The 26794-nt window shown below is 44.5% G+C and overlaps 1 protein-coding gene across 4 annotated transcripts in view; it reads left to right on the forward strand.

The window, feature by feature from the left end:
- The window catches only part of ASAP1 (ArfGAP with SH3 domain, ankyrin repeat and PH domain 1), a 275799-nt gene that overhangs the window by 138908 nt on the left and 110097 nt on the right, over positions 1–26794 (forward strand). For all 4 annotated transcript variants that reach the window (XM_053929547.2, XM_053929546.2, XM_045204925.2 and 1 more), the window contains one exon: positions 17870–17942. In XM_053929547.2, the coding sequence (XP_053785522.1) occupies positions 17870–17942 (73 nt within the window). The remainder of the gene's footprint in view (positions 1–17869; positions 17943–26794) is intronic.

Consider the following 26794-nt stretch of genomic DNA (forward strand, 5'->3'; position numbering starts at 1 on the left):
TTCACAGCTGGAGTAACCATGTACTTTATCCAAAATGGGGTGAGAGTGAGGGCCGCTCAGCCATTCATTCTGCCAGGGTAGCAGTGTAAGCAGCGATCGTCCTCGGCACACCGTGTGGCCGCGAGCTTCCGAAAGGAGGTGGAGGGAGGGTAGGCAGATTATCCGAGCATCTCCCATCAGGCAGCCATTGCTCAGAGTGCAGGTGGGATCCACAGGAGACATTGTGTCCCTGAGGACTGACGGGTCCAGAGGCAGCTGGAGATCCTAGCGTGTACATTCCCCTTGGTCCCCGCTCTTGTTGTTACTGGGAAAGGGGAGTTCAGCTCGACCAGCATTTTTATTTTACATCCCCCAAGTTCGAAATGTCTACAAGCGAATTTAGATACTTACTGAAGATATTAAACTGATCATATATTTTTTAAAAAGCTCATGCAAGTTGGGAGTCACCCATTTGCTCCCTGTGATATGAATTATAACAGATACTCTGGAGCTCTGGGGTGCAAGTCCGTGCTCCCCAGAGTGTGTGGTGTAGAGAAGTAGGGCTGAGATGCTAGTAGGCACTTCTTAAAAAGGGTAGAGGTGGGACGGATGCTTTGGAGGCCACATAAGCTTAGGGAATACTGTGTGAAACAGTTGAAACTTTTTCAAGACGGGCATCTCACAGGCTTTAAATACCTTCATGCTCTGTGCGTCTTCAAAAGGGGAAATATGCAGAGCATTTCTCAGACTTACCGACCGTGGATGCCTTTTTCTCACAGCATTAATTGGGCCAGTTGGCACAGATTTGGGGAAATGCTGATCTAAGTGAGTAGTTCTCAGATTTAAGGGTGCTCTAAATATGGGAAGGCCCTCAAACCCTGTGCTTGAGCACCTTCTAACTGTCAAATGAGAAAGCTCGTGGAATGAAATACTCATTGGGAAGTTTCGAATAGTAGTCCTCCTGCCAAGTCCTCCAGAATCACGCGGTGTGAAAGGTGAGCGGACTTGATACAGAGTTCACTGTGGTGTGACCAGGACTGGGTTTGAACTCGCGTCTGTCCGCAGTGGGCCTTGTCACTGGATGATGCAGGAGCTCTTTGTTCACTTCTGGAAAGTGGAGTCACTTGGGGCGTGTCTGGGGCACCTGATAGTAAAATGTCACTTGGCATTGTACTAAGTGGCACCACGGCAGCTAGAATGTGTACGAAGGGGGTCCTTTCCCGGACAGCAGACGTCACGGTCACTGCCCTGGGCTCACCCAGCTCACCGAGTGCCCACTGAACGTGTTGCTTCCCTGAAGCATCAGCACGGACATTTGGAAATGATTCACTTCGTTTTTCTAAAATTATCAATTATAAGCAAGATACTTCCCTAGAGTGCTCTGGCTCCGCTTTTGAAAATGTTGGTATTTGAAGTGAAAACCACTTCTTAAACCATTAATACTCCTTTAATTTCCTTCCCAGCAGTATGTTAAAGAACCATTCAAAGGAAATTCATCCCCTCCCTTCACAATATAACTCAATGCACAAAATGTAATTTAATAAAAGCTTTTTATATGTATTTCTTGAGAAGACGCTGAATTTTCCATATTCCTGCCTTCAAGCTATATTTCTTTTCTTTAATATTTTAAAAAATTTACCCCATGCTTCACTTCTGGGTGAACACATTTTGCCACAGCAAACTGACCCCAGATGTCATATCAAAGGGAAGCCTTCATGTTGAAAAATGTTTCATATCTAGCTGCCTAATAAATGTGGCTGAAGTACTCTGTCACAGCCCCCACGGTCAGGAGTCATCCCTGTGGCTCTTGACTCTGACCCGCTATTCCCAGGGGACGTTTGTCAGAGGATGAATTCAGAGAGCGGAGATTGAAGTTGTTGTTCAAGCACCGTGTAGCTGCATCCCCACTTCTAGTCAGCTTGGAGTGCAAAAGTCTGGGTGTTGGGGGTGGGGGGTGATCGTTTACACAGGGACTCATTCCGATGGAACAGGAATGTCTCCTATTTGAGGAGAGCATTTCTGAAAGGCTGATGTGCATCTTTAGGGAAAAAAGATTTAATTTCAAAGGTTTATAGAACATTTAATTCAGAGGTTTCTGATTCATAGGAAACTTCAGGTCTTGTAAACGAGAATGTTTACCCTTACGGCAGACAGCACCCAGTGGGGCATACCGTTTTTCTGTGTCTCAGAGCCAGCGTACCTCACCCCTGCTTTCCTCAAGTGTTATCCTGTCGATAGGTCCAGGGCTGTGAGTATTCCCATGCCAATGAGACAGACATTCTGTCTGAATTGGTGGTCTCTAGGGAGCTGTATTTGAAAGGGTACATGTTAAGGACCAACCTGTGTGTGAGTGTGTGTGTGTGTGTGTGTGTGTGTGTGTGTGTGTGTGTGAGTTAGAGCCTGGGGGAGAGGGGGTTGTGGGGGAGGTTAGAGTGGAGGATGGTCCACATTAACCATTGTACCTTCAAGACGCCTACACTTTGAGTTAACCACTGTCCTGCTGTGCACCCAAACTTCATTTGCAGGAGGATTAGTTAGGTCTTTGGGACACATCTGGCATGTGACAGCTTGTTAGAAGTCAAAAACTGAAGACCATTTGTCAGTGTTGTGACTTAGGTCCACGTGAATTATTAATACACTAAAAGGTATCATTAGTGCCACTGATGCTTTGTAATCATGTTTAGAAACATCTGTGACTTGAAATTAATTTCAAAGAAACTTGATTTTTTTGACAACCATGATGAAAAGGTGATCTTAAACATAAATACCTTTATTTATGAAAGTAAAAAAAAAAAAAAAACCCATAAAACTGGCCATTCTGCTCACACTCTGTAATGGGAACATCTAGGAGACGGCTGCCGCACCGGAGTGTCGGAACGCTAGGCAGCCGCGGCGGGGGTCGCGGCCGCCCCATTTGCAGGGGGATGTACAACACCCAGTAGTTAACACAGAGATCATGTCCGTGGGAAAATGTGGGAAGTCAAGATAAAAGATGTTGGAGAGTCATGAAGTTTAAATTTTTTATTTTTAATTTGCTTCAGATTATGTTAACCAAAACCAAAATTTTATGAAGCTTTTCTCTTTGCCAGTAAAGCAGATCTTTTAATTGTTGTAGGAGACCTCTGAGTGGGGAGAAATACCTATTTTTATTTGCTTTTAGCAATGAAATCGCTTTAAGGTTATGGAACACCTGTGAACAGAGTAATTTTTTAAATGGCAGATTTTGATTTGGGAGACATGGGTTGTGAGACAGTATTTATTACCCACATGGGCTTAGTAAGGAGGCACCTTGTTTCCGTGAGCCTCCATGTCCTCGGAAAGGAGAGACCGTGATGGTGTCTGGCAGTTGGGCACATCAGATGCAGAAGAGGAAGAGTAAGAAGAAAATGTACGTTGTTTTATGTTGGGATAGCGTTAACGCCACGTGGCGCCATCCCACAGCCTCGACGAGGGTGGTGTGGTCGGGGTGCTGCTGCTGCTGCTGCTGCAGAGAAACCCACGGGCGTTCGTGTCGGTGCCCCCTAAGCCCTGGACTGCAGTGCCCAGTTCTCCCTGTGCGCAGGTGGCAGAGGCCTCCGGGGCTGTATTCCTTCCTCTTAACCTACATTTCCCACAGTGCCATTCACAGTCGAAAGAAGTAAAACCTAGTGTTTGTTAACAGCAGTGGCTTCGTCCGTCTCATTTGTAAGACCTTTTTGAGCATGCATTTCATGTGCATATATATATATATACACACATATATATAGATTCTTCTCTACTAACACTGTATAAGTATAAAACTTAAAAAAGACAAAGGGCAGCTCTAATATTCTTACTCCCACACCACTGTGGACTGATGTGTGCATTCTAGGGAGATCGCCAGTCTAAAGAGTGGAAGGTTTTACGTCCACACGCCCCTTTCCTTTTCCTTCCTTAGGACCACCACCAGCAATGCAGAATGGTTCTTGCTAACTCCATACCTCTCAGGAACCTTAGGAAAAAAGCAAATCACGGTACCTACCCCTGCAAATTCTAGTGAAACGTTTGTTGAGGGTTGCCTCTCCTCCAGGCACCATTCTGAACTCTTCATTTACATGGTCACCTCACTGAATCCGTGTCACTCCGTGAACTGGGTTACTGAGGAGGAAACTGAGGCACAGCCGGGTTAAGGAGCTGGGCCTGGCTGTGTAGTTAAGAGCAGAGCTCCAAATCCTGTGCTCTAAGCCACCATTTCAAGTCCCAGCATCTAGTCAGCAGTCACACGATTCTCCATTTTAGATAAAATTACGTGATTAAGCCAAAATGCCTGAGAGCTGTCGGTACTGTATTTTGAATCACGGGGTCAGGACCCAGACACACAGGTTTAGCAGGGCGTTATAGAACCTCAGAGCTGTTAGGAAGCCAAAAAGGCTAACTCTAGGTCCATGGTTCCTAATCTGTTCGCTAGTAAAAACTGTTCTGTTACAGAGGTGGGGCAAAGTCCTCATCCATTCTAAAGATTGGGAAGAGATGTGACTCAGGACACTCCTTGCTGGTCTAGGTTTAATTCTTTTAAGGAACTCTCATTATGATAGAACGTGGAAATGGTGTTTTCATGACTTTTTTTTTTTTGGTCTTTAAATATCTCGTTGTACCTATAATTATTATTTTCCTAAGAATGGAGCTGAAATTGCTTCGTGATGAAAAAGCCGTGGTACTTGTGGGTGGGTGAGCCCCGCCGAATGTTAGAACTACAACAGAAATTAGAGGTTCGCAAGGTAATTGCTGTGATTACAGTTTTCTCTTTGGCCCCAGACAGGAGCTCTGGGAACACAATATTCTACTAATTTTTAAATGTACAGTTCGCAAGGCAACAAGGAAATTACTGAGAGTATGTACTATTTCTTCCTCGTTTTTTTTATGAAAGGTAACATCTTGTTGGCTCTCTAGCAATGCCTGAGAAAAAAGCAGACGTTGATTGTATTACATGACGCTCTCCAAAGGCTATAAACATTTTAATACTAAATCCTTATGACACTGTATGAGGGAATTATTTTAAAAGAAAAAAAATTCCTGTTTGTAACAGTCCTAGCTAGCAACCACTTTTCAACATCTCTGTGTATTTCTCTAAACTTTATGTTTCTGGGTAGTCCACATCTCTGTCATATATGTACTTTTACATTCTAAAGGTATTGTACAGTACTTGCATATGTCACATGAAGGACCCTCCTTAACCGCCAGTTCTTACCCCTCCTAAAATTGCATACATAATTTTTAGAAACCATAGCTAAACCCTCCTATTTGTTTCCTGTTTGGCTTTGCCAGTTCCCTGTTAGTGCATTTAGGTTATTTCTTTTTATACTGTAATATCTAGTGACATGTTTTATAGTATCTCATTTTTGTTTCTTATTGAAGGAGGGGTGGTAGTTTTGATAGTTACCAGGAATAAATGAAAGAGCAGTTTTGTGACTTGGATACAGTTTTCCCTTTCTATGGATTGTTACTATTTCTCGGAAGCTCCTCCATTCATTGTTTTTATTTTCCAATTTTTACAGCTTTAGAAGGATAAAAAGATACCTCAGACTTGTTTTAGTTGGAATTTAAAAATTTTCAGTGTGATTGAAATTATTTGCATATTACTGTTATTTACTATTTCCAATTTACTATTATTTACTATTTTCATAAGTACATGAATATTACATAATTATTTACTATTTACTCTTTTCAATTTTTGTGTTAATGTCTTTTGTCCTTATTCTTTTGGACCTCTATCCCAGCTAAATAAGAGTTCCACATACTAATTTTATATTACAGATGCCATTGCTATTGTTGCAATTTATGTTTCCCTCTTAGATCTTTATCTTGGTTTTGTTCAAAATTTATTGAACTCATTTATCTTTTTCCTGATAGTATCTGTTGTTGACATTAAAAAATCATTAGATCTCTTTAACTGATATACATAGTATATATTTTAAGGATTAACTGTTAGATTTTTTAAAAATACAGTTTGCTGTGTAATGTCCCAACATTGTTCTGTAGGGACAAAAAAAAAAGCATTCTGATTTTAATTAATCATTTAAATTATCTTAGTTGAGAATTGCCGGGTTGTATCCTAGTCTTTCATATTCTGATGTGTGGTGAGGACCCAGAGGAGAGGTATAGTTAGCCTATAATATATTTTCTAATTTGTCCCGGCCTCTTTTTCCCCAGGTACCTGGCCCGCGTTTCTCAGAATCAGTTTGCTACAGATCACAGTATAGGAAATGCCACGTTAGTTCATTTCACTGTTTTTGAACCATAAATCAGTCTTTTCAGCAATCATGTTTTTCATGAGACACAATTCTTCAGTTTTAGTAATCTTCATGCAGATGTGTAGCTGGGGTTTCTTGGTCTTCTCTGTCAAATGAGGCCTGTCTGTCTTAATGAAAAGCATTACTTAATGATGACCAGATCTGCAGCCAGCCGCTCTGGTGTTTATTTTGGAGACTACACGAGAGGTCTCAACTCGGCCGGGACAGAGTCGTCGCCAGGGGACGATGCCTTGTTTTCCCATCCAGCCTCCCTCCTCGGAAGATGGGGCTATGACAGCTTAGTGCGGGGCAGACTTGGGCATGATGAGGAGTGGAACAAAGGCCGTGTTATAAATGCAGAGGCCCTCGGATGTGGCAGGAAGACTTAGGAGTTAGACTTTCTGGGCGAAAAGCCTGCTTTCGCCATCACTAGTGTTTTGGGCCTGGACACCGGCTCTGACTCAGTTTCTTCATCGAAGCAAAGGCATTATTTGTGCTTGTTGTCTATGCTTGATGGAGTCTTTGAATACAAACTTCAGGGTGAACTTTTCAAAACACTTCTTGGAGGATGGAGAAGGTAAAGAATGGATGCAAAAATGGCTGGAATTAGACTCTTGAGACCAATGCTGCGGTTTCCCCTCTTTGCGTAGAGACCTTAAATGTGAGGACCTTCCCTGGGGCCTTTCACCATGGACGCCGACTGTGCCACTTTCAAAACACTACATTGTCTTCCCCTGAAAACAGAATCTCCCTGCTGAGTTGGTTGAAGCAATGTACATAGTGTCTCTAAGACATGAAAAATGTTTGTTTTTAGACGATCAGCCAGGAGAGACTGCAGATTGGTCCAGTTTTTCAAATTTACAGATCAGGAATCTGGGAACCCAAGTGGTCTGAGGGGCCGAGTGAGATGGAGATGCCCGTGACTCTGATTATGCTCGGGGTTCTGTCTACACACTGTGACCATCAAGGTCTCCTGGCCCCCGTGCAGCCCCGGGTGGGGGCTCAGGACGCTGGCTCTGTGAAGGGGAAAGGAAGTGAATACTTATGCAGTATTGTAGATTAGTGGCTACCGTTTGTTGGAGGTAGAAGTGTCAGAAAAAAGTCATTCTGGTGAGTGGTGGCACAGCAGTGGGGGATAGAGAACAGACTTCTGCAGTGGGAAGGGGAAGGTTTTGCAGAAGACGGGATAAAACCCAGTCTTGAAGATTGAGCCCGAATCTGTAAGACTGTTAAGGAGATGGTGAAGAAGAGGCAAAAGATAGAAGTATTTTTGAGAAAAGAGAATTCTAGCTACGGAAATTAGCATTTCCAGAGTGACAGTGCCCGCAAAGTGCCTAGGTGTGTTGGGCACCACTCACTGGGATGTGAAGTAAAAGGTCAGCAGACATGAGTGGGCGTCTGCAGAAGGTGGTCTGAGAGCAGTGGGGCAAGGCGGGGACAGGCTTCGTCAGCCGCGGTCTGGATGCTGCACAGATGGAAAGGCTGCTCTGGCATTGGCGTGGAGGGCGGCCGCAGGAACAGCTTTGAGGCTGATAAAGGAGGCCTGGCTGAGCTTCCTGGTGCCATCCTCTGAGGTGCTGAATGGGTGTGGAGGGGACAGGCTTCTTTTAGCAGGAAGCCTGAAGTGCGGGGTATGGTCCTGGAGGAGGAAGTCGATTGAGCCACAACAGAAATAACTTAAAAGAGAAGTTCTGTTTGTGAAATACCCAGCTTCATTGGCTCTTCCCTTTCCAGCCCTGTTCTTTCCATTCCCAGCACATGAGCTGTTATTTCGAAGGTCAGGACTAATCACCTTGTTCTTCTAAAACCCCACTGGCTCTGTGTTCAACTAACCATTGCCCTCAGAATAAAACCCTAACTCCTGTCCGTGGCCTCTCCTCCCAGCATGACCTGGCTCTGGTGCATCCCTTGATCTTCCACGTGGCTGCTTGCTTCTGGCACCTGGTCTCCTTGAGGCTCCAAACACCAAGCACATCTCTCCTTAGAAATGTTGGTGTGTAGTTGTTCGATTTTTTTTCTCCCCACCTTGAAGAAGGAAGGTGTCTCTTCTTCGCCAGGTATCTCCTCATCTAGTGCGGACCTTGGCATCTGAGTGCCAGAGGTGTGTATGGATGGACAAGCCCCATCTGTGGGTCCTCCTCTCCATCCTCCTCCCATTTCTCAGCAAGGACTACACACTCCAGAGACCTTTCTGTGGGCTAGAGCTGGGTTAGAAATACCAGGTGGAGAAGCTAAGCCCTCTTCTTTCTTTGTTTTTTTCTTTTTTTTTTTTAATTAAAAAATTCTTTTTCTTATCCTTACTCAAGGACATTTTTCATTGCTTTTTGAGAGAGAGAAGTATCTGTGCAAGAGAGAAACATCTCAATGCAAGAGAGAAACATCGATCAGTTGCCTCCCATATGCACCTGGACCAGGGATCAAACCTGCAACCTTTTGGTTACAGGACGATGCCCCTAACCAACCGGGCTACGTTGGCCAGGGCTTGGCTCTCTTCTTAAGATTAGCTCCTGTTTTCTTTGCTGACCCCCAAGGATAAGCCAGCTGATTCTTTTTAAGGAATTTTCTACCAATCACCCTCAAGAGTGTTTTTCAATAAGTCGCTGACATTTTAAAGTGTTCCTAGAAACTTTCACAAGCCTGTGCATCCCCATGTGTTATTGAGATTAGTTATTAATGTTAATGCTGTTTTCTGTGTGCGGGTGCACATGCCAGCAATCAGTTTCAGTGCAAATGATGCCCAGTGTCTAGTCTGTGGTTCTCAGTTAGTGAAGCAGTGGAGCTAAGCTAAGCTTCCTGATGGTTTTGACTGATACCCGCCAGCCCAAGCACAAGAGTTAGCCGAGGGACTGATGTGAGGCGGTAGGTGGGCAGCCCCAGCGACTTCTCCCCAGTTTGCTTTTTGTCTCCCTTCCCCTTCACAGAGGATCCCTGCAATGAGGGGGTAAAGGACTCTGAAGTGGTTGGGTTGCCTGGTTCCTAAGTCCTGAGCTGGTTTGGTTTTCTTGAAGGCACCCTTCCTCTGGCCCCCACTGTGTCTGGTTGGAAGGCTGGAGAACACGGTGCTTCTAAAGGCAGGCTTTCGGGTCAGGGAGACTCCGGTTGAACCTTGACTCCGCCTCTGACTAACTGCAGGATCAAGGGCCAGTCTGTGCCTCATCCTCTTTTCTATAAAATAGGGGTAACAGGACCTCCTCAGGGGTTGCTGTGAACAGTAAGATCGATCCTATGTAGAAGCCACATCAATGCTATTTTTATCCTCAACATCAAAAGCAGGGGAAGGGAGGCGAGAGTCAGTCAGTGTAAAAGTCCGAGGACAGTGAGGGAAAGGAAGAGAAGAAAGAAACACTTGTCTGTGCCAGGTGCTGAGAGAGGAAGGCATGAGGATCAGAGGGAATGACTGAGTTGACCACGGTCCCACGGAGCCAAGTAGGAAGTGGTTGATGCCAGGTCTCCAGGGCTCAGAGCCTGTGCTGTTAGCCCTGGCAGCACGCGTCTCAAAGGGGCACCTGGCTCCCCGACCAGGCCCTGCTTCTTCCAAGTCAAGGGGTAAACACCTGTGAACAAGTGATGGTGGATGCCAGAATATTGGTGACCACGTAGAACCGTTGTCTCCCGGTGGTAACCAGTGCCAGATGGCATGGGGCCAGCAAGGGTTCTAGCCTTCCACGTGCAGAGAACGAGCTTCACAAAGAAAAGCAAGGCACAGCTCAGGCCTTAGAGATGGGGTGGGGTCCATTGCAGAACCCATGGAAGCTTCTTTGTGAAGGCAGGCTTCACCTCAGGGGTCGTGAATGTTCCACTTCCTCTGTTCACAGTGCGAGAGGCAGCGGGTTTAGCAAAAAGAGTATTGAGTATGAAAGCGACCTCCGCCTTCCCACTCGCGCCGGCCTCACTCAGGGCAGTGACTTCCTCTCTGGGCCTGCTCCTGCCTCTGGAAGGGGGCACCGTGCAGGGGAGACAGGCCCTGCACTAGGGGCAGCTTCCTTTGCCTGCGTTTCATAGGGGCCTCTCTCTGGAAGGCTTCCTCTGCAGCTGCAGGGCGGTTCATTGAGGGCAGTGTGTCTCATCCCAGCCCTCGGCCCTCATCACTGATGCCTCATGGGTGTGACTGACTTTGGGAAGGCAGGAGGAGCCCTGGGAGATGAGAAATGAATGTTTCTACACGGGTCCCCAAGTCAGAAATGCACGTTCCTGCTGCTGTGTTGATCTTAGTTAGGATGGCGCTTCCTTCCAGCAATAGCAGTAAACACTTGAGCTCTTAAAGTGAATAGCACGTGAGAAATAAACCTGAGCGTTTTCTACCCGCCTTGTTTTTGACACCTTTAATTCTAGACACTTCACAGAGAGGCAGGTTCATTTGACTGGTGGTGTGTACTGAGCCTCTGAGGCTCTGGGCCCAGCAGGGTTCCTGCCCTGGGGATGTGCCCACCCACCACTGGTAGTTCCTGCAGAAACAGGGGAGTGGGCTCTCGTGAATGACTGTTTTCTGCAGCACCTTTTCTATGGCTTGGGCAGGTGATAGGTTGGTGGTATTTTCTTGCCTGGATGGACTCGGTCCTTAGAATGTTCAGGCTGTATTTCTGAAGGTGCACCATGGAATCATCACTGCAGATCTGAACTGTGAAGTGACTTCTCAGGTGGGGCCCAAACCCTTAGTAGTTCAGCATCTACAGGTCTTTGCTGCCCTGGCTTAAATTTTCCTCCAAGCGGCCATTCAGCCATAGATAGAATAGAGGACTGGAAATGTTTCTGAATGAAATCTGTGTGAACACAGGAGAACCTGCATCTGAAGGACCCTTTGTATAGACTAAAATAGCACAGGTAAATGGCTTAAAACCTATCTTTGTAGATGACATGTCAACTTTCCATTTTTTGGCTGCATTATGCAAATTAAAATTTTTTTTAGGTTGATCATTTCCCCTTGTGTAGCAGCCTCATTCAATTCATATTAATCTTGAAACTAACAAATGATAACATCTCTGCTTCCTTTCCTATGAGCTGCTGCTGCCTGTCTGCAGGGTGTCTGTGCTGGTAGTCTGGGGCTGAGCCTCACTGTGACACTGGTGTTGGATAGCTGTCACACGGGACGATTCTCGGTGCCCCATGCACTGAGAATCACAAATGAATAGGGGCTCTGCTTCCAGCACTTGAGCTGAAAGCTGAAAAAAGAGAGAGAGAGAGAAGGAGCAGGCCAGGCCCCTTTAGATCTCGGGGAGAGTTCTGAGAAAAGCATTTCAGCAGAGAGGTCAGCAGTTGCAGAGGCTCTGAGGTGGGAACGAGCTGGGTGGGTTCAAAAGAACTGTGGGCGTGGAGTAGGCATAAGTAGTGGGGAGTGTGGGAACCAACATCAGGGCAGCGGGCTGGGGCACAGAGGGCCTTGCAGGCAGCAGCGAGGACCTGGGTTTTACTCTTGTGACAATGGATTCATTCATTCCTTCTCCCTTGTGTGTGTGTGTGTGTGTGCGCGCACGCGTGCGTGCGCCCGTTTTCCTTTCATTCAATTCAGTAAATTCTTACAGAGCATCTTCTATGCAAAGAAAGAAACGTCAGGATTATCTCTGAGAACTTTTAGCTGATTGAACAGGGGAAGAGACACGGGTACCTAGACACCTAAAAGACGAAGTAAAGAGGGGATTGGTAACGGGAAGTGTGGATAAAGCCCCAGGCCAGCAAGGATTAATACTTTATGAATAACTTCCTTCATTGCTGTTATCCAAAACAGCACCAGGCCTCCTGTTTATTATTCTAGTGAAGGTTTTGTTGTTGTTTTGCTCTGGCAGGTGGAAGTGGGGGACATGCAGCTGGAGAAGCAGAGGTAGATGCAGTATTTGGTTTGCATACTTAGACCAGTTCCTGGCAGAGTAGTGTTCTGCATACGCCAGGTACAGTTACTAATGTGATTAAGCAAGCGAATGATACAGAAACCCCTGTTTGATGATCCTCAGAGCAAACATTCCCGTGCATGATTAGTCCAACCCTTCCTGTTTTTGAGGAAATAGTCCTATTTCATCATTCTCTCTTCTGGCACCTTTATTCACAGTGCGCTTCTTTATCACATTGGATTACTTTCTGGGTTTCTTTCTGATTTATGTTATAATCATACACTCACACATTGTCATGCATGGGGCCTTACGGTGGATAAATAATTTATTGATTTGGCTGTGAGGCGGCATGAGAACTTGTATCAGTTTCATCCTCAGAGCATGTGAATTAGGCATCCAGCCTCTCGAAACGCAAGGTAGTATGATTGCTCAACAAGCTGAAGGCTGGGGCAGTCGGCGTCTGCACCAGTAGGAGGCCCAAGTACTCTGCCCTTTGCTTTCCCTGTGAAAAGACTTACACATAGGTGAGCATTTGCTTTGTGGTGATTATGGGGCAAATGCATCTATTAAAGTGCAATTTCAAAATTGCCTCTCTGAGTGCAACTATAAAGTAATAAAATGGAAACACTTCCTTTTTTTCCAAGTGAGTAAAAATTCTTTTCATTGAAGAAATCGCTTTGCTAGCAGGAGTACTTATTACAGAGGTGTCCTGCTGTGATTGCTCCAAGCATTTCAAGAGTTTCTTCCTTAGAAGCACCTTGAGAGGTAAGGGTAGAGATAGCCAGCAGGTTCTCAGCGCCTGCACTGTGCAAGGCTGGGTGCTGGCCGCCTGCAGATCCATTGGTGTATTTAATCCTCAGTGTCTCGGGAAGGCAGGTGAGAGGTCTGACCCCTCAGCATATCTCTGAGACGTTCTGTGCGGTTATTTTATTGTTACCCACTGCTTTCTTTCTCCGTAAGTGTACACATAGTAGTTAGCTCTTAAGAGTTATGCTTATTTTCAAAAATCACATCTACCCAGAATAAGAGCAGCTTTTTCCACTTGCATATATATTGAAACAAAGGTGCCGTAGACTTAGAAAGTAGTTCTGACATTGAACATCTTAATGTTCAGTGACATCATAATAATGGCATATTATCCAATGACGTTATTGGATAATAACAATAGTACTGCCATTGCTTATTTAACATGAGTATTATATTTCTGTCTTAAATGTTTTTTAAGACAGTTGTTGGAACAATTAAGGTACAAAACTAACTTAAGTGCGTAAGTTCGGTCTGTGCTATTGAACATACATTCACACTTTGGCTATGTAAAAACATTAGGGGAAGAATTATAGACAGCCATGTTTTTTGAGTTCAGAACTTACTTTATTTAACCATTTTCGAGGCAAGGCTTATTTGGCATACTTTTCAGTTTTGCGGAGCTGAGCATACGGAAGAGTTCATTTATTCAGTCATTTGTTACTTCATTTCCTAAGCATTTTTGAGCGTCTACCATCTATCTATCTTCTAGGCACTGGAAATGGGAATTCAGTCACAAACAGGTCACACAAGTGGAGGGAGATAAGGATCACGAAAGTGAATAAGTCTGGAATAGGATCATTTGCGGGGTGCTAGTGCCTTGGGGGAAAGAGTGAGGTGGGTTATGGAGTAGCCAGGTGGGCTGTGGGTGGGCTGCTCTAGGTGGACAGTGGAAGGCCTCTCACAGGAAAGGGCTTTGTGTCTGAGGCCTGTGCAGGGAGAAAGAGCTGGTCATCCGAAGAGCCCAGGGAAGAGAGTGCCAGCAGAGGAACAGCTGGTGCAAGTGCCTGCAGTGGGAGCAAGCACAGCTGGATTCCTGTGCGCCCCTAGAACATCGCGGCCTCAGACGCTTAAGGAATCGTTCATCCTCGTGTCTGTGTGGATCGTTGCCCTGAGTCCTTTGGTCGCCAGCTCTCACATAATGCCTCTGTCGGCGTGGTGGTTTCTCTGGCAGTCTCTCCCTCAGCAGCCTGTATCTTCTGTGTGTTCAGGTGCCCAGACTTGTCAGGATTGGGTGTGAAGTAAAAGTCAGAAGTGCCCTTGTCCCGGCTGGAGTGCTTTTCTAGGTTAATGTCTCTGCTCTTCAGTGGTGGATAGAATGTGAAGTTTTTGTCTTGCAAAATTTTCAATAGGGATAATGCTATTCTATTATTAGAGGTACGCATATTCTCCTAGATTTATTTGTTAATTCCTCCTCCTCTCTCTCTGTCTCTCTATGTCTCTCTCTCTGCTCTCTCTCTCTCTCTCTCTCTCTCTCTCTCTGTAACACACACACACACACACACACACACACACACACACCCCCGCTTTTGAACTGTTCAGCCGTCATAACATACCTTTCGTGGGCTGAGAGATCGAACGCCGCTTTTCTCTTAGCCCTTGTTGAAGTTTACATACACGACATTCCGAAGGCTGTCACTGCAGGTGTTGCTTGTCTGGCAGCCCAGGGAATGGCTTTGCTGCACATTGAGGCATGCCTGTTTCTAGAGGGGGCCTGTCTGACTGAGTGACAGTGTCCCCGAGCTCTCTTACACACGGAGCCCTTCCAAGTGCATTTTCCTTGGCTTCTTTTGCCAGTGGCCAAATACCAGAGTGTAAAAAGAGAAGTGTCACCCAGCCTTAACTGTGACTGGAGCTGTCAAATGCGGATGTTTCTAATAACCTTTGAAAGTAAGTATGTGAACTTGACACCCTATTAGTTTATAGATGAGTTGGTAAAGATGCAACATAAATTCTGAGACTGTTCCCAGGGAAAAAAAGGGAGGGTAGCAGATAGCTCATAAAATGACTCATGAAATGTCATGGCTGAACTCTTCCACAGCCCTTTGTCATTTGGAGTCAGTAACTCTTAACGGCGTGTGGACACTGGTGCCCGTTCATTGAGTCCCCTTACACCCATCCTGGTGTGACCGTCCCTCCCCAGAGCCAAACTGACAGGCTCTTCTCTTCCAGAAGCAGATCTTCTCCTTCCTCAAAAATAATCGAGGGACTACCCATGGGAGACATGGGCACGCTTTCTAGAATGGATAAATGACGAGGTTGAAATAGCAGAGATGAGGTCGTCTTCGCTTACTTGATGGGTGACACTTGGCAAGCTACTTAACTTCTCTAAGGCCCAGGGTTTTTCATCAGGAAAAAAAAAATGGCAATAGTTTATATATAAAAAAGAAGTGGTGACAATTAGGATTATTTTTTAAATGTTGCTATAAAAGCAGGTCACCAAAGGATTGGGTTTGATCTCTTAAATCTGTGCTCATTCGCACATTTGCATTTCTTTCTTTCCCTCACACACCTCTGGCAACCGAAATGTCTTGTAATTTTTTATCCCGAATTTGTCTCTGAAAGCGGGTGGTAGTCCCCGCATCAGATGACACTCTCTCCAGTTCCATTCATCGCAGGTGCCAGTGCCAAGCAGGACCAGGTCTTGGTCGGGAGCTCAGGTTCGGTTGTCAAATCCCAGCTCTGCCACACTGGGCAAGTTAAACTTGCAAAGCCTGTTTCTTCGTCTAAACAAATGAATTTTATCGTAGTACTTATTTCAGAGGGTTTTGTGAAAATTGAGGAAACCTAGGTAAATCTTGGCACCCTTGATGGTTCACAGTAAGCATTTGTTAAAATGTTATTATCTTCCCTCTTTTTTCCTAAAGTACAAATCTCAGATCTTTGAAATAACTCCAACTTGATCTCTTCCCTGAAACTGTCTCATAAAACACTGTTTGCTTCAGCGTAACATGCGGGATCCCTGGTGTGCTATGACATGATCTAATCAGCATTCGTATAGTTAGAGATACATAGTCATTTTTAGGGTGTCATCTGTTCATGGATAGTGATCCTGGTTATCCATTTATGGTAGCTCTTTATGACGTATAGACATAAAAACGAATTTAAATAAAAATAAAAATTAAATGGAGGTACAGGTAGGACACAGACGTGACGTAATGTGGAAATAGTGCTAAACTTGCAGTCTGAACACTGGTTTTCACGCCAGCATCCCGTTAGATTTTGGATTTGGTGGTTAGTGTGAAATGTGACCTGAGCACTTTCTGGATCTGTGGCTTCGGACGAGGTAGTAAATCTTTACCTTCTTCCCTCCCTCCCTACAAATATTATTGAAGTTGTCCTACCCTGTTTCCTTATTTGAAAAATGCAGGGGTTTTGTGAAGGTGCCGTGTAAAGAGAAAAGATAATGAGAGCATATATATTTTTTATCTACTTTGTATGTCTTCTGTACCAAGCCTATGTCTGGTGTAGTAAGTACTCACTCAGTAAACCTTAGCTCTGGGGTTACAAGTGACAGAATCCCAACTTCATCTAGCCTAGAACCAAAGATATTTGCTGTCTCATGTACTCAGTCTGCAGGGAGGTTAGCAGTGACATGTGCCTTGGGGACAGCTGGAAGCAGCCTGCACCCTGTGCATACCGTGTCTCTGGTAACGTCATTCTGCCCAGTCGCGTTTTTCCACACATCTGGAAACGTGACCACCGCTGGGCCGCAGGCCCATCTCACCGGAGGGACACTGCACGTTGTGACTGCTCCCCCCAAGCCCGAAAGTCCTAGGAAGGAGCTTGAGCCCAGTATGAGTCATGTGTCCACTGGGCCAGCCACTGGTGTCCAGAGAACAGGGGCCAAAGGAGGGGCAGCACCCAACTGCACCACGTGTTTGCGGTAGAGGTAAAGACCATTTTCCAGGAGAAAGGGGGGCCCGATGCCATTTCGTTCACCCCTTACAACTCCCTCCGTGTGCAACCTTCAGGGAGACGAGTAGTTAACCTCAGGGGGCTTCGGTCTTCTCATCTGAAGCTTCGAGATTTAGCTGATGTAATGGTCATGCGTGCGCATTTACTGTTTTTAAGTTTGACATATACAAGTTTGTCGTTGTTCCTGCCGTTACTGCTTGTGCCTCCCTAACCCTGACGCAGCATCCAGGGTCTCCAGCACGTGCATCACGGATCTTCTTGGGCAGGCAGAGAGGGGTGCCATGTGTGTATCTACAGCGAATACAGCCTTTTTTAAAAACTTGGTTTTGAGTGTAATGTACACTATGCAAACAGTGTACAGTTTTCACAAGGGAATGAATGCAGCTGTGCCTTCATCACCTGGGTTAAGGACAGCAGTGACAAGCCCCTGGCCCCTCCCCCCACTTCCAACGCTAGCGGACTGATGTCTTGATTCACCCTGTCATTTGAAGTCCAGTTCCAGCATCATGGTAGCGTTTTTTTCCATGCTGTGCTTTTTTAGTAAAGGGAATTTTAAAATGCAACTGTCACTATGCCGTACATTTTTTTTAACTCCACAAGAGATCCTCAGATTTAGAAGTGCTATGAAAAGCTCTTCTGGTCCCTCCTACTTGTTAACAAACCCTGAAGTATTTTCTTTCTGGCTGAAATCACCCTTCTAGGGTAAGACGAGCTTTGTTCCCTGGGTCTGTGTCATCCGCTTGTTCAGCTTGTCTTTTTCCCTTCCCCACTTGAAAAGTGTCCTAGAGAGTGAGGCGGCTCTCTTCTTACTTAGGAGTTCTTAGGCGTCTTGTATTTATTTTCTCTCCTGTGTATAGCTTAGGATGATAACTGACCGGGGGCCACATTATCCACCTCCCTCAACACTGAGCTTTGTGGAATGACTGCATTTATCCCGAAAACACAACCAGTCAGCCCATGGCACTTCCAGCCTCTGGAACAGTTCATTGTTAATAAACACGTCAGTACGCTCTTGCTAATGTAGTTCCAAATGAATACTTATTTTTTAACTTACCAAGTTTTTCAACATCTTTTTCCCCCTCTGTTTTTCTCTTTTAGGCGCTAGACCAAGATAGAACTGCCTTACAGAAGGTGAAGAAGTCTGTAAAAGCAATATATAATTCTGGTCAAGGTGAGTACTTGACAACGCAGATAACATGAATTATGTACAATGTGTCCAGTTTTCTCCATTATTTGTAAGATGCTAAGGACATAGCATCTTATAGAGGACTTGATCCAAATGGAAAAATCAGTAGGTCAAAGAAATTCAGTTTGGTTTTTTTTTTCCTCTCTCTCCTGTCAGTCCAACCCTGTTACTACTTCCAAAGTAACAAGAAAACGTTACTTGCAGCGGGTTGTATTATATGTTAAGAACTTAGTAGGTGGGGAATGACTTTGTAAGTTATATAAATGTCTAACCACCACAGTGTACACCTGAAACAAATATAGTACTGAATGTCAACTGTCATTGAAAAACTTTTTTTTAATTCAAATACTTGGTAGAATTGTAGGTGATTTTACCGCAATTGACGTACGAGATATCTAAAATGTGTAAGCTGGGCAGCCTGTAATTCAGTGGCCTCAGCTAAACACATGAGGACCTTTTCTTTCCAGAGTATACCTGTCCGCTTTGAAAGTCAAGGTTGCTGACAGGCCTGGGTGAGGGCTAGAGGGGAAGAGGGCAAGCAACACGGAATGGAGACCTTGGGCGGACGAGCCAGCCTGGGGCACACCAGGTCACTAAACAGTTTCATTTTGGTCCAGTGACTCTATCACCTTGGAAGCAGAGTACGGTGTCGTGGATAAGAAGTAAACCAAATCAAGATAAACAACAGGGAACCACTCTAAGGTTCCAGCACCCCAGGGAAGGAGAGGCTTGCAAACAGAAAAGGAGTTTCAAGGTCTCTTCCTGACACCTTTTGTCATTTTGCAGTACCAGCTCCTGTCCCCAGAGGTCAGGTCTTTTAAGAAATCATTTGTCTATAAAATAACAAACCCATGGGGACGGCCGCAGGACCTAAAGTAACAGGCACAGGCTTCAAAGATGGGCAGATGGAGGTTTGCCTTCTCGCCCTGCCCCATACGGTTTCTTCACCTTTTTGAACGTTCATTTTCTCCCCTGTAAAAACGGGTTGTTGAAGGGACTTCATGAGTTACTATCTGCAAAGAGCCTACCACCTCTTGAGAGTGTAGCAAGTGCCATGCATTTATATCTTTCTGGATATTATATTTTATTTGTGTTTTTATTCATGATCGCCATAAAAGTACAGCGTTGAAAGGAACTTTGAAAAAAGCCAAACTCTGCCCTCCATACTTTCTGGCTTCCCTCTCTTTAGCAGAGCTGGGCGTCCTGGCTTCTCTGAGTGGCAAGCTGAATAGTCCCTTGCTTTCTTTAAAGCCCTGGGGCCTGCGACACTCTATAATCGTAATTGTTAACACTTTTTATACACCGGTTCCTTGGTACCTCTCTCTCATTTCTTTACATCCAATAAAACACTAACTTCTAATTAAGGCAGACAAATGATAGTTGTCTAGTTACATAGTAACCAAGTGTTGTTTAAAGTTGTGGCCTAAATTATATACCCAATTTATAGCTTCTGTCTTAGCCTCGCTTTCATGAGCTCCCACTGCGTGAGAGGCCTTGATGGATATCAGCCATCTGGGGAGGAGAGTGGGGTAGAGCTAGGAGGTGACGTGGGGCTTCTGCGGTGCTGGTGTTATTCTGTTTCTGGGTTTGAGGGGTGGCTACATGACTATGTTCACTCTTTGATAATTTATTAAAAGCTGCACTTAGGATCTACATACCTTTTTATATGTATGTGTATTATTCACTAATAAAAGTGTTTAAAATTTATATCCAGGTAGGCTCATTGAAGCATTGATTATGATTTGGAAAAACAGCAAATAAATGGGGATTTGTTGAGTAAACAGTAGTATATTATATAATAGAATACTCTACAGCTTTATAAAAAAAGAAAGGTAGTGTAGACCTGAGTTTGAATCCTAGCTTTGCCACCACTTGTAAAGCCAAGTACGTTATTTAACTTGTGACACTTAAATTGCCTCGCTGTAGAATGAGAAAATAATAACTAAGTTGCAGGGTATGGTCTGGACAAGATGAAGTCATATTTAAGGCCTATAACGAACCGCCTGCCACACAGGAGATGCTCGCCAGCCGATTGACGGGGGAATGGCAGCTGAAGCCATAGCATGGGTTCCTTCTCTGTGTTAACTCAGTCGTTCTACAGATAACATGGGGCCAGTCTGATGGTATAAAGAGCTTCCTGAGCTGTCACCGGGCTCAGGAGTCTGTGTCACTTCTCCATGATGCTATGCTTTGTGTTCCAGGCACTCAGCCTATGAGCCTCAGAAGGGAGACCCTGTGTGGGGCTCCATGTGACTGCTTTTATTCCAGTGTCTCTGCTCGGGACACTCTTCTTCCCTTTGCCACACAGCCACGTCATTCAGCAGCTCATGCAAGGCTCTTTTACCTGGGGTGGGGTGAGGTGGGGGAGGAGTACATCACCTGTCCTTTAAACAGGTTTCCTTGGTTACAGCTGTCCTGGATAGGGCTGAAAGGAGAAGTTGTGCCTGGGTGTGTGCGGGGTGGAGAGTTCCAGGGCTGTGTGCACAGTTTGGTTGCCATTTCCTTCACCAGACTGTTCTCTCCTCGTGGTTGGGGCCATAGCTAAGTGAGCTTTGGCCACCTCCCACCACGCCCCCCCTCATCTGGATTAACGCTCCTGTGTTCTTCACCTAGGTCTGTGCTATCTGATATTCTGGTCACATATGGTAGTGTTTCACACTTAAATTCATTAATATAAAAAACTAAAATTCAGGTCCTCGATCTCAGTAGCCACGTGCTGTGTGCCCAGGAGTCACAGGGGACCAGCTCTACAGTATTGGGCTGTGCAGACACAGGGCATTTCCACCGCCGCAGGAAGGTCTTTTGCTGGTGTAGGAGAACGTATATCCCAGCGTATTGCAGTTCTTGACCCGTCTCCTTTGCACCAGACCAGTGAGTCTCAACCCTGGCTGTTCTTTAGAATCACCTGAAGAGCTCTGAAAACACAAAACGGGGATCCCTCAGGCCCGCACACCTGGAATTGTTCCACGGTAGGGCCCAGGTGTTAAAATGAAATTTCAGGATTACAATGAAATTCCTCCCTGGTGATTCGAATGTGCAGCTACAGTAGAGGATCGTTTCCCTGGCCTGTCAGCCCCCGGTGAGGACTGGTCCCGTGTCTTTCGTCTGCGTACTTTGTGTGTTTGTCACCATAGTTTGTTAGTGCATTCAGCAGATGTGTACTGAGCACCTGTCACACGCTCCTATTCTGGATGTTGGGTACATTGGACAATCAGACAGAATCTCTGCCTTGTGAACGTCACAGTCCAGTGGGAGGGAAGTGTTAATCCGGTCATCAAACGGGAAGGGATTGAGAGTTAGGAACCGGGAAGTGCTGTCGAGAGCCGACACGTACAGAGGGAAATGACCAGAGGGACCGGTGTAGCTGGGGGAGGGCACTAAGGGGAGTACCTCTTGGAGGACAGGGCGTTCGCCTGGGGTTGACGCTCTATAGGTTAAGCCAGGTGAGTCTATGAGGGAGGTCTCTGTTATCCCCATGTTATAGACAACGAGGCAGAAGCCTAAAGAGCCAGACTAACTTCGGCAGATGCCACAGCAGCAAGGAATGCAACGAGAACCTAGCCGACTCCTTCTTCGCTGTTTACAGGTACTCTGCCCATCTTCCACCTACCTGACACGCGGCAGGGGCGCAACAAGTGTGGACTGAATTGCCCCTTGTTGGCTGGCTAGGTCCCTGAGGAGCTTTCCGTGAATGGCTGTTAAGTGCTCACGAGTTGTGAGTAGTCATGAACAAACGGATCACAGTGTAACCTCCCAGCAATGTAACCCATGGGATAACTTTGGTCACCGATGACTATAACACACCCGGGTTTCTGGTCAGCTGTGTGGGCAGCACTGTGACATTTGATTCTTAAAAAATAGCTGGATGAGTAAAACAGTGGCGCTGCAGATCTTTCCATGAGACAGGCTCCGTGGAATCCAAGCTGTTCCCATCCAAGGGGTTTTGGCCTCGTCCAAAGAAGCCACAAGAGGCCGAACCCTGATATCTGTTTCCCAATGTGTTTTCATAATTTTCTTGTTTTCTCACAGTACTTAAGTGACACGAAACCCATCTGATGTTCCATAAAGATTTAAGAAGCATTTCTATTTTTCTGGTCTGAGATTTCCAACCCCCCACTCCCCACCCCGCCCCGCCTCCCCACCTTGGATGATTCGAAAGATGGTAGAGATCGGTGGGGGCACTTACTCTTAAAATATCTTCTTGTTGTTACACACGAGTTCTATCAGCATTAATTAGTAAACACTGCAATCGCAGAAATTTTATTACAAAAACAAATTATCTCCATGGACGTCCTTTAGTTTGAAATGGCTTTGGGAATTTGTCTCTTTCTCTTACTCTCCCTGCTGTGTAGGACATTTAAAAAAAAAAAAAAAACAAAAACTGAATTCTGTGGACTGCTTGAATCAAGGGAATGTTTCCCAAGCCTTTCAGTTTTTCTGTGTTGTTTCTAGGTTTTGAAGGCTTGACGTTGATTAATCTGAGAAATAGATTATCATTTAGAAACTTCGCCTGCTGTAGGTGTCCCTCCACACCCACTCCTGCTCCCTCCTCCTCTTCCCTAGCACATGCTTTTGAAAGCTAGTCGATTCTTGAACACTTGTAGAGGCTCTTAAATGAGTTGCAGTCTTTGACACTTTTTTCAAAAGACAAAGCATAGTTCTCTTCCTCACAAATGCCTGCCAGCCTTGTGAACTCCTTTTGAATGAACGGAATGATGCCGTGCGATTTCCAAGGCCACTTCATAGAAGAGAGATCTTCCACCTGGGTGCCCCCCCACCTACCCCTCACCCCCATCATTGGTTTTGGGGGAGCCAGCACCATGTTGTAAGGACACCCAAGCAGCCCCGTAGAGAGAGGTCTCCTGCCAGCTTCAGCCAGCCTTCAGGTGACTGCAGCCCTGGCTGACATCTTGCTCTCAATCTTCGTGTGAGACCCCGGGTCACAGCAGTAGAAACGGGACTGGCCAGCATAGCAGTTCTGCAAACACGGGCATGTGCTTACGTGCCGCAGGCCTGGTGTCAGTCAGTGTCTGTGAGGAAGAAGAGCTTACTGCTTGTCGGTGCTGTTAAATAAAACAAGGCGATACCCACTACACCAGGGCTGTCACACTCATTTTCACCGGGGGCCACAGCAGCCTCACAGTTGCCTTCAAAGGGCCAAATGTAATTTCAACTGCTTAACAGTTAAGGGGTAGTTACATTTATACAGTCATAAAATTATTTCAGCCCTTTGAAGGCAACCATGAGGCTGATGTGGCCCCCGGTGAAATTGAGTTTGACACCCCCGTACTGCGCTTTCACAAAATGGAAGAGACGAATGACTCAGAGTAAGCATGGGTGCACCAAGTCTGTTGTACTGTCGGACGGCTTGCGTAAGTCGAATTCTCTCATCTTTTTGTACAGATGTATTATTGCCTAAACACACACAGGCACACTTTTCCTTGGGAGTAAAGACCTAGGACATTTCTGCTATCGGGTCTTTCCTCTGATAATTATTTTTCCGCACTAATCCAAATGTGTGTGTGTTTTTATTGTCTATGGTGGCTTCCAAGATAATATTTGGAAAGGAAGTCTTACTTCCAAAGTATAACTAGATTGTCATAAACAGTTCCATAGCTTTTTGTTCTTTTGGACAAGTAAAAAGCAGTACCTTAATAAAATACTAACAAAACACGAAAACAATGTCAACATGTTAAAAATTTTGATACGATACTACAGACATGATTTCGATCATATGCAACTGGTAAAATTCACTCCCGGAAAGAAAGCATTGGCTTTCTCATCGCCTCCCCTCTTCCCCCCGCTTTTCGATTAGAATTACATAGTCAGTAGTTTTATATGTTTGCCCAGGTTTTCATTTTGTTAATTTATCTATTTTAAGTAATAGCTCATAGTGTATGATGAAACCGTACTTTTAAAGGTAACCTGCTAACTTAACTTCATCAGTGACAGAAAGTGAATGTTTTCATATTCAAGTAACTTTACTTTTTTTTAGCTAACACATTCTCAGATTTAAATGTAGAGTATGAAATTGATTTTAGCTAGAGTTGGAAATGGTTTGGTGTCTTACCATGGTGTCATTTTTAATCCTCTGGATCCAGTGAGGAGAAAAAGTTTCTTACTACAAATAAGTAAGATATAAAGTAGGTTGGAATTAGAGTAGAAAGAGATGGAAGCATAAATGTCAAAAAGTATACAAAGAGCAACTGGTGTTTCAGAAATTTTTTCTGTATTTGTGTATTTTTTTAATTAAAGTAAACGTTAGTAAAAAAAAACAACTAATTCTAAGCCCCTAGGAGAAGGCTTTAAATTAAAAATCTGTGAACACCTTTCGATAGTGCTAGCGGTTTGAGCAGTCCACAGTTTGGGGGCTTTCAAGGCACGTTGCATTCTTGTGGGTCTATTTCTACTCCATTAGAGGTGAAAACAAATTGAAATAATGAGTTCCTGTAGACTGGTCAAGGAAGGAGGCTTTTTCCAAAAGGGAGTATACTTGTTCAGGAGAGTAGGAATCCTCAAATTATGTGAGGATACATCTGGAGGAATTTAAAATGCTGTCTTTAAAAAATTGAAATCTCTTTGCAGAATAATCTTAGAGCTGTAGACTCTGGGAACTTTCAATTTTTATATTTTGTCTGTTGGCTCAAATACTCTCACTTGAAATAAGAAGCTATGGGTGGGGGGTGTTGCATGTACATTTTCTGCATTTTGCTGGTCTGGAGTGAGGGCTCTCAATTTTTAAATGAGTTAATTTTTTTATAATGTATGTTTCCATCTTGGGCTCATGCTGATTTAACCCCTGATTGGTGGCTAGAAAGCTTGTTGTCAATAAAGCTAGAAAAGTTTTTGCCAAATTTTTTCCAATTTTTCATTTATTCTTATATGTGTCTCTTTTCTTTCTGAGACTCCAGTTACATCTGTGTTCCACTGTTCGATATTGTCCCACAGATCATTGAAACTTTATTTTTAGTTTGTATATGCTCTGTGCTTTGGTTTGGATAGTTTCTCCTTACCTGTCTTCAGGTTTATCTGCTCATTTCTTCTGCAGTGTCCATCTGTTACTAGTGTCATCTAATTTTTTTTTTTAATTTCAGATACTTTGTTTTTTAGTTCTTGGATTTCCATTTGGTTCATTTTAGAATTTGTATCAGCCCTGAAATTCTTCATCTTTTCACTCATTTTATCCATCTTTTTTATAGATTTGAATGTATTTATAATATTTATTTTGAAGTTGTTCTGTACTAAATCCTACGTCTGAGTTACCTCTGGTTCTTTTTCTCTTCATTTTCTCTCCTGATATTCAGCTACATTTTTTCTCTTTCTTTGCATGTCTAGTCATTTCTGTTTGCGTGGTAGACATTGTGAGTTTTATGTTGTGAAGACTCTGGATTCTGTTATTTTCCTATGAAGTGTTTTGTGTTTTATCCTAGTACCCAGTTAAATTGCTGGTGATCATCAGCACCTTGATCCTATAAAAGGCTTATTTAGAGAACGTTTGTTTTAGTTTTGCTCACAATGCTGGGTTGTAATCCATAGACCTGCATTATGCTCCGTACTTCTAAGACATGATCCTTTTGGGCTTTCTGCACCAAGTGTTTACCAAGCCGTGCTAACTTCGTGGGGCTTAAATTACAGACTTTGTCTTCAGCATTGGAAGGGTTCTGAAATGTGCATCACTCTTTACGCGTTGTTTTCCGCTGGACTCCTGGTAGTGTCGTTCATGCATGCGTAGTTCAGGGTCAGCCAAGGATGCGAAGGGAGGATGTGTACGGACTTGAGGCTGCTTCTTTCTGTAACTTCTTCCTTTCTGGAATTTTCCTCCTTGATTTCCAGCTGCTAAAGCATCCCCAAACTCTCTCTGACCTCTGGCACCTTAGCTCAATAAAATGCCACTTTGTGCTTGAATCTCCACCCCCCATTATGCAGTGGGGTCTGCCCTTCAGTGAAAAGCCAGTTAATATGGTTTTCCCTAGTGTGGCTCCCTTCCTTGAAGGCTAACTAATTATTCCTACTGTTTCTGCCTGCTTTTTTGTTTGCTCTCCAGTGGCTTCAGGTGGTGGTTTTTAATATTTTGTCCATTTTTTTAAAGATTTTATTTATTTAATTTTAGAGAGAGGGGGAGGGAGGAAGAGAGGGAGAGAAACATCAATGTGTGGTTGCCTCTCACATGGCCCCCACTGGGGACCTGGCCTGCAACCCAGGCATGTGCCCTGACTGGAAATCGAACTGGTGACCCTCTGTTTCACAGCCTATGCTCAGTCCACTGAGCCACACCAGCCAGGGCTGTCCATCATTTACAATGGTTTTTGGCAAGAGCCAAAAACAGAGTAAGAGCCATGTATCAGAATAATGATTCTGATACAAGTTACTCTGTCAAATTATCGCTGTAGACCTTTAATTGTAAAAGTTATGTATGAGTAATTCATTTACTCTGATCCCTTATTGGGCGTGTAGCTGTAGGGGGCTGACATACCCTCTTGGCTCATGGGGAAGTTACTGCTTTAGGGTAATTGGACTTATAATATATGACCGTATCTGAAAGCAACTTAACAGAGGTATGTCCTCAGCTTAGATTAGTAGATCTCAAATGCCTCAATACGTAAAGTTAGCATTTTATTTATTTGGTCAAAACTATATATTAATTGCTGGAGTGGTGAGTGGATGGTAGAGTTAATAGACTATGCAGTGATTTCTGTACCCTTCCACTTACAGTTCATTGTAAAGTAAATATCTTTACCTTCTAGTCACACTTTGAAGTCAGGTTTAAAGTCTGCGTGTATAGGAAGTGCCCGTGGAGTCAAAACACCCCTTGAAAACCCTTGATGACCTATAAAGTA

This window comes from Desmodus rotundus, chromosome 8 (assembly GCF_022682495.2).
Source record: "Desmodus rotundus isolate HL8 chromosome 8, HLdesRot8A.1, whole genome shotgun sequence".
In the NCBI taxonomy this organism is placed as follows: Eukaryota; Metazoa; Chordata; class Mammalia; order Chiroptera; family Phyllostomidae; genus Desmodus; species Desmodus rotundus.